Raw genomic sequence first — 16,755 nt, forward strand, 5'->3', positions numbered from 1 at the left:
ATGCAGAGAGACTGAGTTTGTAAACTTGCATAAAATAAAAGCTCTTTGCTTTTACATATGGGACTTGGTCTCCTTGTTGGTTTTGGGGGGACTTTGAGGATCTGGGCGTAACAGTAATATATGTTAAATGACATAAGAAACGAAGCACAGGTTTGTGGGAACTGTCTGTGGTACCTCCTTAATTTTTGTATAAATCTACAAGGATCCCCGTTTGTTAAGAAGTGAGGAGGGAGACCACTTCCTATCGCCAGGAAGATGTAGGACTCTCAGTTACTTTTCCAGCACCATGTCTGTCTGCACAGCGCCACGTCCTGCCATGATGATAATGGACTGAATCTCTGAACTATAAACAAGCCACCCCAGTTAACTATGTTAATTAATTTATTTTTTAATTATTTTATTTATAAGAGTTGCTGTGGTCATGATGTCTCTTCACAGCAAAGAAACCATAAGTAAGACAAAAGTTGGTACCAAGGACTGGGGTACTGTTGTGATTGAACTGACCATGTTTTTGTTTGGAGGAATTTGAACTTTGGTGTTAAGTTTTTTCGGCTGACAAGCCTCTCTGCCAACACAATAATTCAAATCAGGCCAAATCAAACCAAATTAGAAAAAGCCCAGGTCTAATGGATGTCAGTGCTCCCGGGTGGCCCTTCAGGATAACACGAAGGGGGGTGGGGGGACCAGAAAGACCTTGTGTTATCTGGGGGCAGTTTAAATACCCTGTGGGAGTGATCTTCACCCTCTCTGGGGAGGGGTCACTGTTTGGCAGGCTTTCTCAGAGGTGGAGTTTGGACTGAGGCAACTCCCAGGGGAGGAAACTTGAGATGAAACTTTCCACCCAACATTCCAAAATGAATGCCAGGAGCTGGGGTGAAGCCCCTGGCCAAACATTTGGTACAAGTTGAACGCTTCAAGTGCTGCTTACCGGGCCATACCAGGAGAAGCGCGGAGGACAGTGGAGATGAGAGTGATTTGAGCTATAGGAGTTGGCTCAAGAGGGTTCAGAGGGGAAGAATTTTAGTGTGTTGTGTAGAGATCATTCCTGTGATACTGTGGTGAAGAATGTGTCTGCTTTTTCCCCCTGTCTGCCTGAGGCTAAAGGGAGGAGTTTTGGATTAATTCTGTTGGCAGAGGAAATCTCAAAGCAGTCTAGTATAGACTCTTTCGTGTGTTTATTAGTGGTAATACTGATGAAGATTTATAATGAAAAGGAACAAGCTGAGCAAATAAAAATATAAAATGCACCTGGCAGTGGTGGCACACACCTTTAATCCCAATATTCGTTAGGTAGAAGCAGGCAGATCTCTGTGAGTTTGAGACCAATCTGGTCCACATAGTTCCAGGACAACCAGGGCTGTTACACAAAGAAACCCTGTCTCGAAAGACCAAAAGGTAGGAAAATATATTTCTATATATATAATCAGAGATTGAGGGGGGGAAGGGCCCAGGAAGTGGAATAAAAGCTAAATCCTGTGTTTAAGGAGATAAACAGACTAAGAAATGAATTAAAAGAAGTGGTGACCTAAGGACAAGATCCCATCCAGCTAAATTCCCAACTTGTGAAAAGGCAATGAATAACAATTTAGAGCCAGGTGGTGGTGCGCACTTTCAATCCCAGCACTCAGGAGGCAGAGGCTGGTGGATCTCTGTGAGTTCAAGACCAGCCTGGTGTACTGAGCAAGTTTCTAGAACCGCCATATTTAGACAGTGAAGGAAATTATCAAAAACAGAAAGGTGGTGAAGATGTAATTGCAAAGGAGACCACGTTCCAGTTTCAGCAAGCAACAGAACTCGGCAACTTTGCCCACATGGTTCTGGCTGTAGAGTCAAGGACAGAAGAAAGGGGTCATGGAATTGTCTCTGTGCCCAAGGAAAGCCGCTGAGGCAAGCATATGTCAGTGGTGTCCCTGAACGGAAGCCCAGAGAGGCCATTTCATGAAGCTGTGAAGTTGAAACCTGGATTGCCTTGGAGACCCCAAGATGTTGGAGATGCCAGGGCAGTGGGATACCTGCTGAGGAGAGCTGCTTACTGCTAACAACCCAAGAGAAAGAAGTGTGCTGCCGTCAACAAGGGTGAAAGGTGTTGGGGATCTAAAGTGCATTTGACATCAGACATGGAGATGCAGAGTGTGGAATTTGTCCAGCTGGTTCTAGGTCTTGCTTTGGTCCAGTGTTTCCTCCCTGTGCTCCCTTACCCTATGTTTTGGAAAGGAAATGTATATCTGTGCCATTATATGTGGGAAGCATGTGGAAAAAGAAGAAGTAAGGCGGTTTGGGGCACTGACAACATGCCAGACACCAGCTTGCAAAAAGACTTTCTTCAGCCATGAATCAGCCTTGGGTTGGGGCTGCTCAGGTGCCTCTTTCACAATGAAGAATGAGTTTGGAGAAGTGGAGTAACTTTTCCAAGTGTCAAACTCACCTGTGTCCAAACCTCTGCTGTGCAAAACTCCCCAAGCCAGGGTAAGTTTTTATTTCAGAAAATAATACCAGCTCAGCCTTCGTATTTAACGGTTTTTGTAAGGCATAGACTTTCTTCTCTCAGACCCAATCTTTATTTCTCCCCCAGTCTTTATCTTAATACTATTAATTTCCAATTTTCCTTTTAAAAACCCTGTCCTCCTAGACAGGAGTGAGTCCTTTCTCTCTGTAGTTGTGTAAGAGTTGACTTCTGAATTCACTCGCAAGTCTTCTGGCTGCCCATTCTAAATCCTTAGACTATGTTCCAGCAAATTGCATCTCATAAATTAAATGGCATGCACAATTATTGCATTTTGCACATACCTAATTTAATTTTTTTAATTTCCGTTTAAGGTATCTGTTTGCAGATTAGAAAATGAGGACACATAATTGCATGGTGCTCTGAAATACTTTTAAACTGCAAATCAACTGACCAAACAAAAAAAAATCTATAGGTCACTGTGTGAAAACCACTATGCCAATTTCCAGAACAAATTAGTCTAATGGCTGCCCTCTGAGACTTTAGAACTGGATGAGGCCATACACTTTTCTCCGCAATAACACTGAGGTCACCATGGTGAAGAAGAGCAAGGTACTGAAGTCAGCCATGAAACTGCATGGCTCCATTCTGGGGCCAGGGGTACTCACCAAAACACATGCTCTATTGATGAGAAGCCATGAGCATGTATTTGGGACTAATTTGGAGCTAGACATTTGTTGGGCATCTCTGAAGCTCTAGCTACTTTGCCACTTATAGGAGGACTCACGCAGGTTTAAGGAGAGCTTGAACCAACAGTGGGAAATTAGAATTTGTGGCAATCCAGTCGCTCAGAACCACCCAAAGCAGATGGAGTTTCATCTGCATGTGCCCCATGATTATAGGAACCAAGAGTCTCCAAAAGCATTCCTTGTGTTTTGTACACCAAGCACACTGAGATCACTAGGTCAGGACGTCATGTGGGGACCGATCCCCCTACTCAAAGCAAAGCAGGTTAATTCCATGTGCCCTCAGACATCCTTGGATCTGATGACCAAGGTTTGTCTCTCAGATCTACTGTACACCTGGACCAACAGAGCTCTCGGGGCCTGACTGTGGAGCCAAGGCCAGAACACAGTTCACTAGCCAGGAAGTTCCAACAACAGACAGGCTACCTGGGCCTAGAGCGATGACCTCTTCCAAAATTCCATCTGTCCCGTTAGGAAATTACCACAAGAAGTCAAGGAGGGCCCTTTAGCAATCCCATTGCTTGGAACCATGAGGGGCACCTGCTTCTGGATTTCTCACACTGTTTCTCTTCAATGCCTAAGAAATTTACCCATGGACAGCAGGAAATGTCACAGTAACAAAATGCAACCACATTCTGCAGCAGAGACTCAGAGTGTTCAGATACCTGCCAAGTTGTGTGAGTCTTGATGGTCCTAACGGGCAAGGTTGTAGTATAGATGTCTCCTCTAGAGTCAGTGACAGGCTGGACACTGCTTTCCCAGGGTACATGTGGCTATGCCAGGTATGAGGGCACACACAGCAGAACAGAGGAAGTCAGCTGCTGGTTTGTTCCTGGAAGGGTGCCCCCGGCAACCATGTGACAGCCAACTATCAGCCTTCCTAGTTCTGATCATTTCGCACAAATGCCTCCAAATGCAAAAATCCCAAACAACATGTTCTACCTGAGTGTGACAGGCGCCCCACAGAGAATACATAAGTCAGTCTAGCACATGGAACTTCAGCCAGGGAATGCTCATTTCTAGGAGTCTCTGGTCCAAAGCCATGTTTGGATAGTGGGGTAAGACTGAACAACATACTTACCTCACACACCATTAGCAATGTGTAACCCTGTCTAACTGTATGTCTATGTTCCAGGTAAACTGTACTGAGCTGTCCTTTTTCCAATCAGGTTGTGAATAGCTGTCGGGATTCCCACCAGACTGAAGGTGGGCTGCGTGTGTGCTGTTGGGATGTGGGAGGCGCTACAGTGGAGAGAGGCTAAGCCAGCAATGCTTTGGATCACAGAGAAGACCGGAAGGAAGGTTCCTCACCCTGGGGGAGAGTGGAGAAACCCCCAAGAATTTAGGGAAATCGAAATGCCAATTTTCTTGTTCCGTGTGGAGGAAATTATCCTAGTCTGGAAGATTGCTTACACTAGGAAAGACTTACCAGGACTTCAGGCCCTGAGGCGTCTTGGATGGAGTCCTGGGCAGAAGAGAAGGCCCCAGAGACAAGTTCATTGGCATCTGCCTGGTGCCCTGGGCAGCAGAGGCACTGAAGGGAGAAGACAGAAAAGGGCTAGAGAAGCAAAGGGAGGGATGGAAGCGTGACTCTGTCAGTCAACTGGAGATGCTCTCCAGCCCTGCACATGGTAGACAGTCTCTTCCACCCGGGACGAGCATGTATCTGGGCCTCGCTCTGCACTTGCCGGACTAGTTAGCAGTTGTTCAAATTTCTTGACCCCTTTGGTCTCTTCATAAGCAAAACAGACATCAGAATTCCTTCTCACACAAGGTGGCTATGAGAAACACATAAGTTATACTGCCTTAGTGTCTCAAGCAAAGGGGAAAACCTACCACAAGCATAGTAGGGCTATGTCAGAATGTTCTTTAATTTTTTAGTAAAAGAATCTTCAAATATCTTTATTCTAAAAAGATGGCTGGACAAATATTCAAACGTATGTGAGGATGAGAAGCGAACGCTCAGATTCTTAAGCAAGTCACTGAGCTTTGAACAAGGTGATGGTCATGGTAGTCCGGGGTTTACCATCTTGATCAAGATGCAAACTACCCTGCCCTGACCAGCAAATAGCAAATCATCCCTGTTTATGTGCTGAAACTTTGCAATCAGACATACCTCACAGAACCCTTTCCTCAAGTACTAAAGGGCAATGAGGAACAAGGCCCACTTTCTTCCAGACAGATGATGGCAGGAAATAAGCAGCTGCCATTTGTCTTTTCTCGGGTGGAAATTATTTTTTTTTCCTTCGCATCACTGTGCAGCCTGAACTCAAGGAACACTGGTGGCTTGCCTAGCCCTCTTTACCACTTAAATTTGGAGGCCAGCAGATGGGATGAGGTCCAGACCCAACCAAAATGGATCATGTGCAGAAGTGCCCCACACTCTGTGCTCAGCTGCTAGGGACTAGCTGTCCGATTCCAGCCCCTCTCCCTTTTACACCATGATTACAATCAGAGGGATCTTGGCTGAACTTGGCCTTGGGTGGAGAACCTGGACAGACAGGAAAATTGCAGACCCCGGAAATCTTAGTGGCCGGATCTGCCTCAATCGGTGAGCCAAGGTCTCCTCTGTGGTTCAAGTGTTGCATGAGGTTTCCTGCCAAACCACTTTTTCTCAACTTCCCACTGTCTTCTTCTTCTGCAAATGAGGAAACAGGAGGCCAAATCACCGTGCTCTAGGCCACAGGTCCTATCTGACTCTATGATGGGTTCTGTTATGATAATCCCAGCCCACTCCTTCATGGAGCATCAGGGGCCTGTCTCCCTTACTTCATCTTTCCCTGTCCAACCATGAGTTTGGAATCAGTTGTTGGTAGCTTTGTGTTCATCTAATTCTTCCTAATCAGTGTCCCATTCGCAGGGCAATCTGGACCACCTTCCCAATGCTTCATCTAGGTGTGCTTAGAGAAAGCTAACTCACTAAATTTCAGCTAAAGGCAAGCATATCATGCCCTCAGATATCTAGTGACTGCAAGTCCAAAAGGGAATTTCAAGAGGAATCCAAAACACTGAGACAAGTCCTCCCACCCCATCATACACACACACACACACACATACACACACACATACACACACACCACCACCACCACCACCACCTCCACCACCACCACCTCCACCACCCGAGTAGATAGGTTGTGCTCTTCTGTGTATTCCAGAGCTGTTCTCCATACATCAACTCTCTCAGTACTAAGTGGGACCTGGGACGTGTCTTGGTGAACCCAGAGCCTCCTCTTTTCCCTGGGCCACTTTGACACTAGCTACTCACTTTTGAATCATGCATGAGAAAAACATACAGCATGATAAGAGGAGTCCATCTCCAAGTTGGCTTATCCTTGTCTCTGCATTACACAGTGCCTTCCCTGCTCCTGCCTGAGAGGACGGTGAAAGGATATACCCATTCATAAGACTGCACAGTGTCCTCACTGCTCCTGCCTGAGAGGACGGTGAAAGGATATACCCATTCATAAAACTGAAGAAGGCACTTTACTCCATAACTCTCAATTCCCTGTTAGCTTTTAAGGAGGGAGCAGAGAGAAGGTTGGAGAGAAAGGCATGGATTCTAATTGGCTCCTCCTTCATGCAAGAGAATTTATTAATGCCAACAGTATAGAGGGGATCTGAAGAAAAATCTTAACTCCTCACCCCACCAAACAAAGCAAGGTGTCTTCTTTTAAGGTTCTTAAGAAAAGGAGGAAGTAGAGAGAGAGCAGGTGCTATGCTACAAGGAAACAGGCGAAGTCCCTTGTGTGACAAATCAGATGGAAGGAGCCTGTTCACCCTGTGATGTGGGCAGCAGCAAGTGCCTAGACCATCCAGGGCACATCCAGGAGTAAGTGTTCACAGAGCACTGGGCATGGTTAATGCGGCACGTGGGGTGGACAGGACTGGTCAATGCCTGACAGTGAGGCATGGCAGCAGTCGGGCTGCCTCTGACCTGGGTGGCAAAGAGGCTGGCCCTGTCAGCCCCTCTGTTAAGGGTCTAGCTATCTGGAAGGCCTGTTTCTCTACCTGTGTGACACAGCATGCCCACTTCCTCCTCTGTGACCACACTCCCGTACCTATGGAGTCCCGGTCTTTGCTCTTAGCAGACTGGCTGCCCACTATCTGCACAGATATGCTGCTGATAAAGAACAGGGTAAACAGGAAGGTGGCACAGATCTCTCTCCATTTGCATTTTGTGTCTAAAACAAACAGCAAGTCTCGTGCTCAGAAACAAGTCATCTTACTGGCAGCCAGTTCGGTACCTAACAGTACTTTACCTGCCTTTCGGGAACAGCACGTTCTTGTGAATTCTGGTGTAATTAGTCCCTCCTCTCCTACTATTGGGCATGAAACGCATCCATATTTTCCAAAGAACCCTCACCTGGTCATATCAGGGTCAGCTCCTTTCTTCAGCTCCGCTAAGGGACCCAGGGTATAATGACAATTTGAGCAGGGTAAAGGCCCAAGAAGGGTCCCTGCTGCAATCATACAGTGGCTAGGTGGCCATTTCAGGGCAGACAAACTTCAAGCCGGTGTCCACCACCCAGGGATCAGGACACCTTTAGCTTTCAAGGTAAGATCAAAGGGCTGTGGGCAGCAATCGGAAACTGAGGCAACCCTTGGGAACACAGTTCTTCCCAAAGGCTCTACCCACCTATGCAAAATACAGTCCACAACAGTCCACCTTGGACGACAAAAAGCCAAGAGCTAGGACTGATGTTCTCAAGCTTGTCAAGTCTTTGACTCTTGGCTAACTTCATTGTTATGAGAGTGTGTGCCTGCATGAGCCACTGTGAGCATGTAGAGACCAACTCTGGGGAGTCTGTTCTCTCCGTCCACCTTTGCATGGCTTCTAGGGGCCAACTCAGCTTCTCAGGTTTGGTACAGATCCATCTTTCACACTTTTGAGAATTATGTCACAGACCCTACTTCAGGGGTATACACCATAAACACTGGCTACGTCACCAACCCTACTTCAGGGGTATACACCATAACCACTGACTACGTCACCAACCCTACTTCAGGAGACTTCACCATGACCACTTGGCTATGTCACCAACTCTACTTCAGGGGTATACACCATGACCACTGACTACGTCACCAACCCTACTTCAGGAGACTACACCATAACCACTGACTACGTCACCAACCCTACTTCAGGGGTATACACCATAACCACTGACTACGTCACCAACCCTACTTCAGAAGACTTCACCATAACCACTGGCTACGTCACCAACCCTACTTCAGGAGACTACACCATAACCACTGTCTACGTCACCAACCCTACTTCAGGAGACTACACCATAACCACTGTCTACGTCACCAACCCTACTTCAGGAGACTTCACCATAACCACTGTCTACGTCACCAACCCTACTTCAGGAGACTTCACCATAACCACTGACTACGTCACCAACCCTACTTCAGGAGACTTCACCATAACCACTGTCTACGTCACCAACCCTACTTCAGGAGACTACACCATGACCACTGGCTACGTCACCAACCCTACTTCAGGGGTATACACCATAACCACTGACTACGTCACCAACCCTACTTCAGGAGACTTCACCATGACCACTTGGCTATGTCACCAACTCTACTTCAGGGGTATACACCATGACCACTGACTACGTCACCAACCCTACTTCAGGAGACTACACCATAACCACTGACTACGTCACCAACCCTACTTCAGGGGTATACACCATAACCACTGACTACGTCACCAACCCTACTTCAGAAGACTTCACCATAACCACTGGCTACGTCACCAACCCTACTTCAGGAGACTACACCATAACCACTGTCTACGTCACCAACCCTACTTCAGGAGACTTCACCATAACCACTGTCTACGTCACCAACCCTACTTCAGGAGACTTCACCATAACCACTGACTACGTCACCAACCCTACTTCAGGAGACTTCACCATAACCACTGTCTACGTCACCAACCCTACTTCAGGAGACTACACCATGACCACTGGCTACGTCACCAACCCTACTTCAGGGGTATACACCATAACCACTGACTACGTCACCAACCCTACTTCAGGAGACTTCACCATGACCACTTGGCTATGTCACCAACTCTACTTCAGGGGTATACACCATGACCACTGACTACGTCACCAACCCTACTTCAGGAGACTACACCATAACCACTGACTACGTCACCAACCCTACTTCAGGGGTATACACCATAACCACTGACTACGTCACCAACCCTACTTCAGAAGACTTCACCATAACCACTGGCTACGTCACCAACCCTACTTCAGGAGACTACACCATAACCACTGTCTACGTCACCAACCCTACTTCAGGAGACTACACCATAACCACTGTCTACGTCACCAACCCTACTTCAGGAGACTTCACCATAACCACTGTCTACGTCACCAACCCTACTTCAGGAGACTTCACCATAACCACTGACTACGTCACCAACCCTACTTCAGGAGACTTCACCATAACCACTGTCTACGTCACCAACCCTACTTCAGGAGACTACACCATGACCACTGGCTACGTCACCAACCCTACTTCAGGGGTATACACCATAACCACTGGCTACGTCACCAACCCTACTTCAGGGATATACACCATAACCACTGGCTACGTCACCAACCCTACTTCAGGAGACTACACCATAACCACTGTCTACGTCACCAACCCTACTTCAGGAGACTTCACCATAACCACTGTCTACGTCACCAACCCTACTTCAGGAGACTTCACCATAACCACTGTCTACGTCACCAACCCTACTTCAGGAGACTTCACCATAACCACTGACTACGTCACCAACCCTACTTCAGGGGTATACACCATAACCACTGGCTACGTCACCAACCCTACTTCAGGAGACTACACCATAACCACAGGCTCCGTCACCAACCCTACTTCAGGGATATACACCATAACCACTGACTACGTCACCAACCCTACTTCAGGAGACTACACCATAACCACTGGCTCCGTCACCAACCCTACTTCAGGAGACTTCACCATAACCACTGACTACGTCACCAACCCTACTTCAGGAGACTTCACCATAACCACTGTCTACGTCACCAACCCTACTTCAGGAGACTTCACCATAACCACTGACTACGTCACCAACCCTACTTCAGGAGACTACACCATAAACACTGTCTACGTCACCAACCCTACTTCAGGGGTATACACCATGACCACTGACTACGTCACCAACCCTACTTCAGGAGACTTCACCATAACCACTGTCTACGTCACCAACCCTACTTCAGGGGTATACACCATGACCACTGACTACGTCACCAACCCTACTTCAGGAGACTTCACCATGACCACTTGGCTATGTCACCAACCCTACTTCAGGGGTATACACCATGACCACTGACTACGTCACCAACCCTACTTCAGGAGACTACACCATAACCACTGACTACGTCACCAACCCTACTTCAGGGGTATACACCATAACCACTGACTACGTCACCAACCCTACTTCAGGAGACTTCACCATAACCACTGGCTACGTCACCAACCCTACTTCAGGAGACTACACCATAACCACTGTCTACGTCACCAACCCTACTTCAGGGGTATACACCATAACCACTGGCTACGTCACCAACCCTACTTCAGGGGTATACACCATAACCACTGACTACGTCACCAACCCTACTTCAGGAGACTTCACCATAACCACTGGCTACGTCACCAACCCTACTTCAGGAGACTTCACCATAACCACTGACTACGTCACCAACCCTACTTCAGGAGACTTCACCATAACCACTTGGCTATGTCACCAACCCTACTTCAGGGGTATACACCATGACCACTGACTACGTCACCAACCCTACTTCAGGAGACTACACCATAACCACTGACTACGTCACCAACCCTACTTCAGGGGTATACACCATAACCACTGACTACGTCACCAACCCTACTTCAGGAGACTTCACCATAACCACTGGCTACGTCACCAACCCTAGTTTGATGATTCTAGTAACAGTTCTCTATCTCCCGCATCATTAACACACAAGTAAGGACAACAGAAAGTTTCCCAAGCCACAGATCAGAAATCCAGACCAAGGGCTCAACTGGTAAAGTGCTTGGTGCTCAAGCCTGAGAACCTGAGCCTAATCCCTGGTCTCACATAAAGGTGGAAGGTGGAGAGTACTGATCCACCAAGTTGGCCTCTGAACCTCATGTATGTCACCACACACACACAATTATTATTATTATTATTATTATTATTATTTTAGTCTTTCCTGTACCTTTTGCAACCCTCATGCTTGTCCCTGGTCACACATCCTGTATGCCAGCCCAGTCTGGTCAGCTTACCTGGCAATAACCTTCCTTCACCACCTCTAGGCCTTAGGTAGTGTACTCACTCTTTGCTCAGGCACAGTCTGGTGAGTTCCTCAAATGCTAGGCTTTCTGCGCGCTCCCTAATCCTAAAATGTATTCTAGGTGGCACATTCTGTACATCAGCTTGGTTTCATCAGTCCCACCGGCTCTGTTCCGAACCCCCAGGCCTTGCTTTAGCTCTGCCCTAGCCTGGAGGAAGCAATCTCTGAAGTGAAAGAATTTCTCGGGTGGTATTTTTTTTTTTGAAGGCATGAAGAGATCATGAAGAGCAGCCAAGACCTGACGCTGTGAGAGGCCAGGGAAGGTCATTGGTGAATTATGCAGCCTCAGTTGAAGTAGAGGCTCCAGGACTAAAGGGGTCAGAGAAAGAAGATGAGATTTGGCACCATGTGTCAGGGTCATAGTCCCTGAGGTGAACCAAGAAAGGGACACTGTGGAAGAAACAGCCTCACTGCAATAGAGACCCCAACATTTTAGAGATGCTGGCACTATGGGACAACCACCAAGGACAGCAGCAGCTGTGGAGCCAGGCTGAGCCTAGGAGATGAGCTTTGTGTGCTGCAGTGGGCAGAGCCAGGGGAGTAACTCAGGCCCTGTGGAGCCCAGGGGGCTGTGAGTGACTCCCAAACAGTAAGCAATGATTCTTTACACTGTTGGATTTGGGGTTTGCTCTGATTTGATTTCAACTATGCCTTAGGTCTTCCTTCTTAAAGTAATAAAGTGTTTAACTTACTTTTTGATTTTATGGGGACTCCCAGTCTTTGGAATTTTAAAGAGACTTTGAATATTTTAGAGTGATTTGAACACTGAAAAAGACTTTGGATGATTTAAAGAGACTAAACTCATAAAGACCATAGGCTTTTAAAGTTATTTATGATTTATATTGTGATATCCATATTAATATGAGATCGTGGGGATAAACAAGAAAGAAATGGTAATGGTTTAACAGTTACATGTCTGTGTGTCAACCTGACAAGGTGTCAGTTGTACTGGCTAGTTTCATGTCAATTTAACACAAGTTAGAGTGATTTGAGAAGAAGAACCCACAATTGAGGGAATTTTCCCACAATATTGGTTTGTAGGCCATTTTCTTGATTGACAGTTGATATGGAAAGGCCAAGCCCTATGTACGCAGTGCCACTCCTGGGCTGGTAGCCCTAGAAGATCTAAAGAAGACTGAGCAAGCCATGAGAAACAAGCCAGTAAGCAGCCCTCCCCCGTGGTCTCTGTATTAGTTTCTACTATTAGATGTTTACCCTGACGTCTCTCGGTGACGGACTTTTGCCTGGAAGTATGAACAAAATAAATCCTTTCCTCCCCAACTTGCTTTTGTTCATGGTGTTTCATCACAGCACTAGAAGCCCTAACTAAGATTCCTCCTTTCATTATTGGACCATGGGAGCTCAAGCTAATCTCAAAACAACACAGACAGCTGCTGTTGCCCTTGGCTGTCTCCCAGAATTTGAAGGCAAATCCTTACTGCCGGAAACACCGAATTAAGATTTGGGGCAATTGACCTGAACTTGACCCAGAAGCCTCTTCTCTGAAGACTAGCTTCCATCGTACAGAAAGGGATGATGACAGCTGGCAAGGGACCATATGTGAGGCCTGTGAACCAACATGGACTAGTATGACAAGATATCTCCAAAGGTGCAATAGTGGCCCTTAGCATCAGGGCAGTAACCAACAGCCATCTACTGACCCACTTAATAGGAGGAGAATCATGCCTATATCGCAATCCTAGCCATCTCTCTGTGGTTCTTGGACCCTAGAGGAGACCATACAGCTGCCATTTTCATAAACCAAAATTATTTTATATATATTTTTATAATTTGTATATAATGTAATTAATTCTAGATAGTTACCCTTATACCCAGAGGTAAGTGCAGCTCTCACCCCTCATTAAAGAAGCGGGGAGCACTACAGAAGCCGTACCCCATCAAATGCATACAGAGAATAACAGAGGTTGGGTGCCCAGCAACAGTGTCACAGCAGAGCGTCCAGAAACACTGTGGTGAGCCAGAGGGCGAGAGCATCTGCTGTGAGATTGTGTCTTCTGCACGGGACAGGAAACCTGTCCCCTGAAATCTCAAAGATGACTGTATAAACAAAACCTGGACACTCTGACACCAACTGGCATGGCAGTGTGAGCAGGAGAACAGAGTCCCACTCCTAGATGAAGAACTACAGGCAACTAATCACTCTGGGAGGGAAAACCAGTCTTTACCAAGAATGAGCCTCCTAATTGGTTGCCAATGCCAGTGGTCACCCCTAAAAACAACACTAGATTAAGAGGTTTTATTTAAATGCGTAGTCATATATGTATTTAACGAGTATAATTCAGGAAAAAGAGGCCATGAATTTGAGAGGGAGTTGAGAGGGAGTCTGGGGATGACATGGGAGAGGCTGACAAGGAGAGAAGGAAGAAGGAATGATGTAAATACAGAACACATATGAAGTTTAAATTTTTATTTAAAAAATAAAAATAAATTTTTGAATTAAAAAATTAATCCAATTCAATGGCTAAGCTCTGGTGAACGGTCTCTGGCTTTCTCATTTTATCAGGTCCTAGCAAAATCCACAGATGTAGTGATGGGGAGTTAGCCAGTGCACAGATGGCCGGAGACCCAGAAAAATCCACAGATGTAGTGATGGGGAGTTAGCCAGTGCACAGAAGGCCGGAGACCCAGAAAAATCCACAGATGTAGTGATGGGGAGTTAGCCAGTGCACAGATGGTGGAGACCCAGCAAAATCCACAGATGGCCAGACCCTAGCAAAATCCACAGATGTAGTGATGGGGAGTTAGCCAGTGCACAGATGATCACAACTGTCCTTTGACCTACTTACTCATTTCTATATCTTTAATTGAGGTTGGGATGTTGGAGTGAAAATGAAAAGACACTGAGATGTGCTACCAGCTGGGACTCTACTAGCGCTTAAGGTCTGACTAAAGACTATCCACCTGCCACAGAAAATCAGTCCTCTCCCTCTCTTCCTCCCTCCCTCCTTCCCTCCCTCCCTCCCTTCCCCCCTCTCTCTCTCTTTCTCTCTCTCTCCCTCCCTCTCTTCCTCCCTCCCTCCCTGTCTTCCTGCCTTCCCCTTCCCTTTCTCCTCTGCTCCTCCTCCACTCCCAAACACACACCCTTCATATCTATCCCACTAATTTCCAAAAGGTCACATCTAAGACATTTAACTAGAAACTAAGCTACGTCCCACAGTATCCTAGCATCCCTGTTTCCAAATCTCCCATTTAGAACCAACCAGCAAAACTATCAGGTCTAAGTTATAGATTTCAAAAAAAATTTTAAATCCTAGAACCAGTGGCTCAAACTTCAGAGGTCAAAAGAGACTCATAACAGTTTGGAGAATGGTGGGGAGAGGCACAGTCACTGGGACAGGACCAAAGCATGGCAATCAGTACGGACAAAAACAACGGTTTCCCCCTCCCAGTTTTCCAACCCTTTCTTCACCCCTAGTAAAGGCAACAGACTCCGAGAGGCCTGAGGTATGACAATTTTATTATTCTGTAGACATGTCCAGGGGCCCAGCAACGGGCCAGAAGCTCTGCTACTCCTTGTGGCTGTCTGCATGGGCTGCCACGCCCACCTTCACCAAGAGCACAAGGTACTCCTCGAAGTTTATTGCGTTGTCCTGATTGATGTCCAACTCTTTGAACACAGTTTCAACATTCTTCTTCTGTCAACAGTGAGAGAGAAAGGCAGACCGTAAAGATTTTAGGGAAAACTCAGCAATGGCTATCTGTAGATGAGCACTGGCTACCATCTGTAGAAAGCAGCACGGAGGAACAGCCACCCCAGCATCCTCAGAGAACCCCAAGAATGCAGCACCTCCTCACCTGTATGTACTGAGGACATTCAGTTGTGACGAGTTTCTTAAAGTCGTCCTTGTAGAGGGCGTGTTTGTTCCCTTTCAGCAAGGAGTACTTGTGGTAGACTTCAACCATGTTTTCCAAGGACTTCTCCAGTTCAGACAGCATGATCGCTGAAGATTTGCTCACCTGAAAGGAAGAGCCCCAAGGGATGAGCGCTGCAGTTACTCAAGGCGGAGTGAGGACTGAGTGGATGGTCACAAGGTTGGTGACCCAAAAAGTAGCTTTGGCCTGGCCTGTGCCGCCCAGATTACTAAAGCTGGAAAATGTCTCTCTCTCTTTGATGACAAGGGATAGGATGGAGCAATGGAGGGGCTTCAGTACACACACACACACACACACACACACACACACACACACAAATTTAGCAAATGCCCCACCAAACATTCCCTGCCCTCTTCTAGACACTGCTAGAAGGCTCCACTTCTTCCTCACCCTCATTCCCCTTCCTTCATCCTCAAGCGTCTGATCTGTGCTGCAGACTTTCCCAAGCTTCCTCATCCTCTCAGAGGATACTCCATCCCCCAGCCCTCCCTAAGGGAAGCCTGCTGTGTGAGATAGACTCCCACAGCTCTGCTTACCCGATGTCCCTGAGACAGAGCTGGCGGAGGAGGACTCGTGAAGCTAAGTGTCCGCTGCTTTTATAGCAGAAAGCTTGGCCAGCTGCCCACAGCCTCGGGCTATGGAGACAGCACTCTTCCCTTCCAGAGTTGCCACAGCCTCGGTTTCCCAACCGGGCCCATGTGTCAATCACTGAGCACAGTAGGCATCTGAGTCTGAGGAAGTGGGAGTGTTGGGACAGAGAAGACATTTAGCAGACAGGAGTGCCCAGCAGGAAGAACCAAGATGGGACATAGCAATGAGTCCTTTTACGGGCTCCTGGCAGCCCATCCCCACGTTCAGACTGATTCCCAGTCTTCGCCCTCTGCTCTGTTGCCATGGCTGATCCGTTACCTTTGTGTCCGGTCTACCATCTCTGAACTGAACTGAAGGTGCTGAGAGAGCGTGGGTACAGAGGAGAGAAGCTTCTCCACGTACCAAAGACCTCAGAAGCATTAACGCTGCTCCTAGGTACTGGATTTTAGTGCAGTTTGGAGTACCTCTGTGGGCTTGTGTGTGAATGGGTGGGTGGAGTCTTGAGGACAGCTTTCTTCCCAAGGCTTAGACCAGTTCCTAACCTGCCATGACCCTTCATGGTATTCTGTTCTGGAAGCTAGGGATGTCCTGAGCCATGGGATATAAGTGCTAGTTTTTCTCTGTCCTGCAGCCTCTGCCAAGCCACGCTCCAATCACAGTAGAGACCCTTTCACCCTCTCAGAAT

General features: G+C 47.2%; 1 protein-coding gene across 2 annotated transcripts; it reads right to left on the reverse strand.

The window, feature by feature from the left end:
* Nucleotides 1-15,043: 15,043 nt before the first annotated feature.
* LOC142853948 (protein S100-A8-like) lies at nucleotides 15,044-16,044 on the reverse strand. 2 transcript variants are annotated; one of them, XM_075979104.1, is made up of 3 exons: nucleotides 16,016-16,044; nucleotides 15,402-15,563; nucleotides 15,044-15,241 (listed from the first exon to the last, which is right to left on the reverse strand). In XM_075979104.1, exons 2-3 carry the CDS (start codon nucleotides 15,540-15,542, stop codon nucleotides 15,113-15,115), a joined length of 270 nt encoding a protein of 89 aa, XP_075835219.1. In that variant the 5' UTR covers nucleotides 15,543-15,563; nucleotides 16,016-16,044; the 3' UTR covers nucleotides 15,044-15,112. The 2 variants fall into 2 exon arrangements, with proteins under 2 accessions (XP_075835219.1, XP_075835218.1); XM_075979103.1 differs by lacking the exon at nucleotides 16,016-16,044 and adding an exon at nucleotides 15,870-15,947.
* Between the last annotated feature and the right edge of the window lie 711 nt (nucleotides 16,045-16,755).

This window comes from Microtus pennsylvanicus, chromosome 7, assembly GCF_037038515.1.
Source record: "Microtus pennsylvanicus isolate mMicPen1 chromosome 7, mMicPen1.hap1, whole genome shotgun sequence".
Classification (NCBI taxonomy): Eukaryota; Metazoa; Chordata; class Mammalia; order Rodentia; family Cricetidae; genus Microtus; species Microtus pennsylvanicus.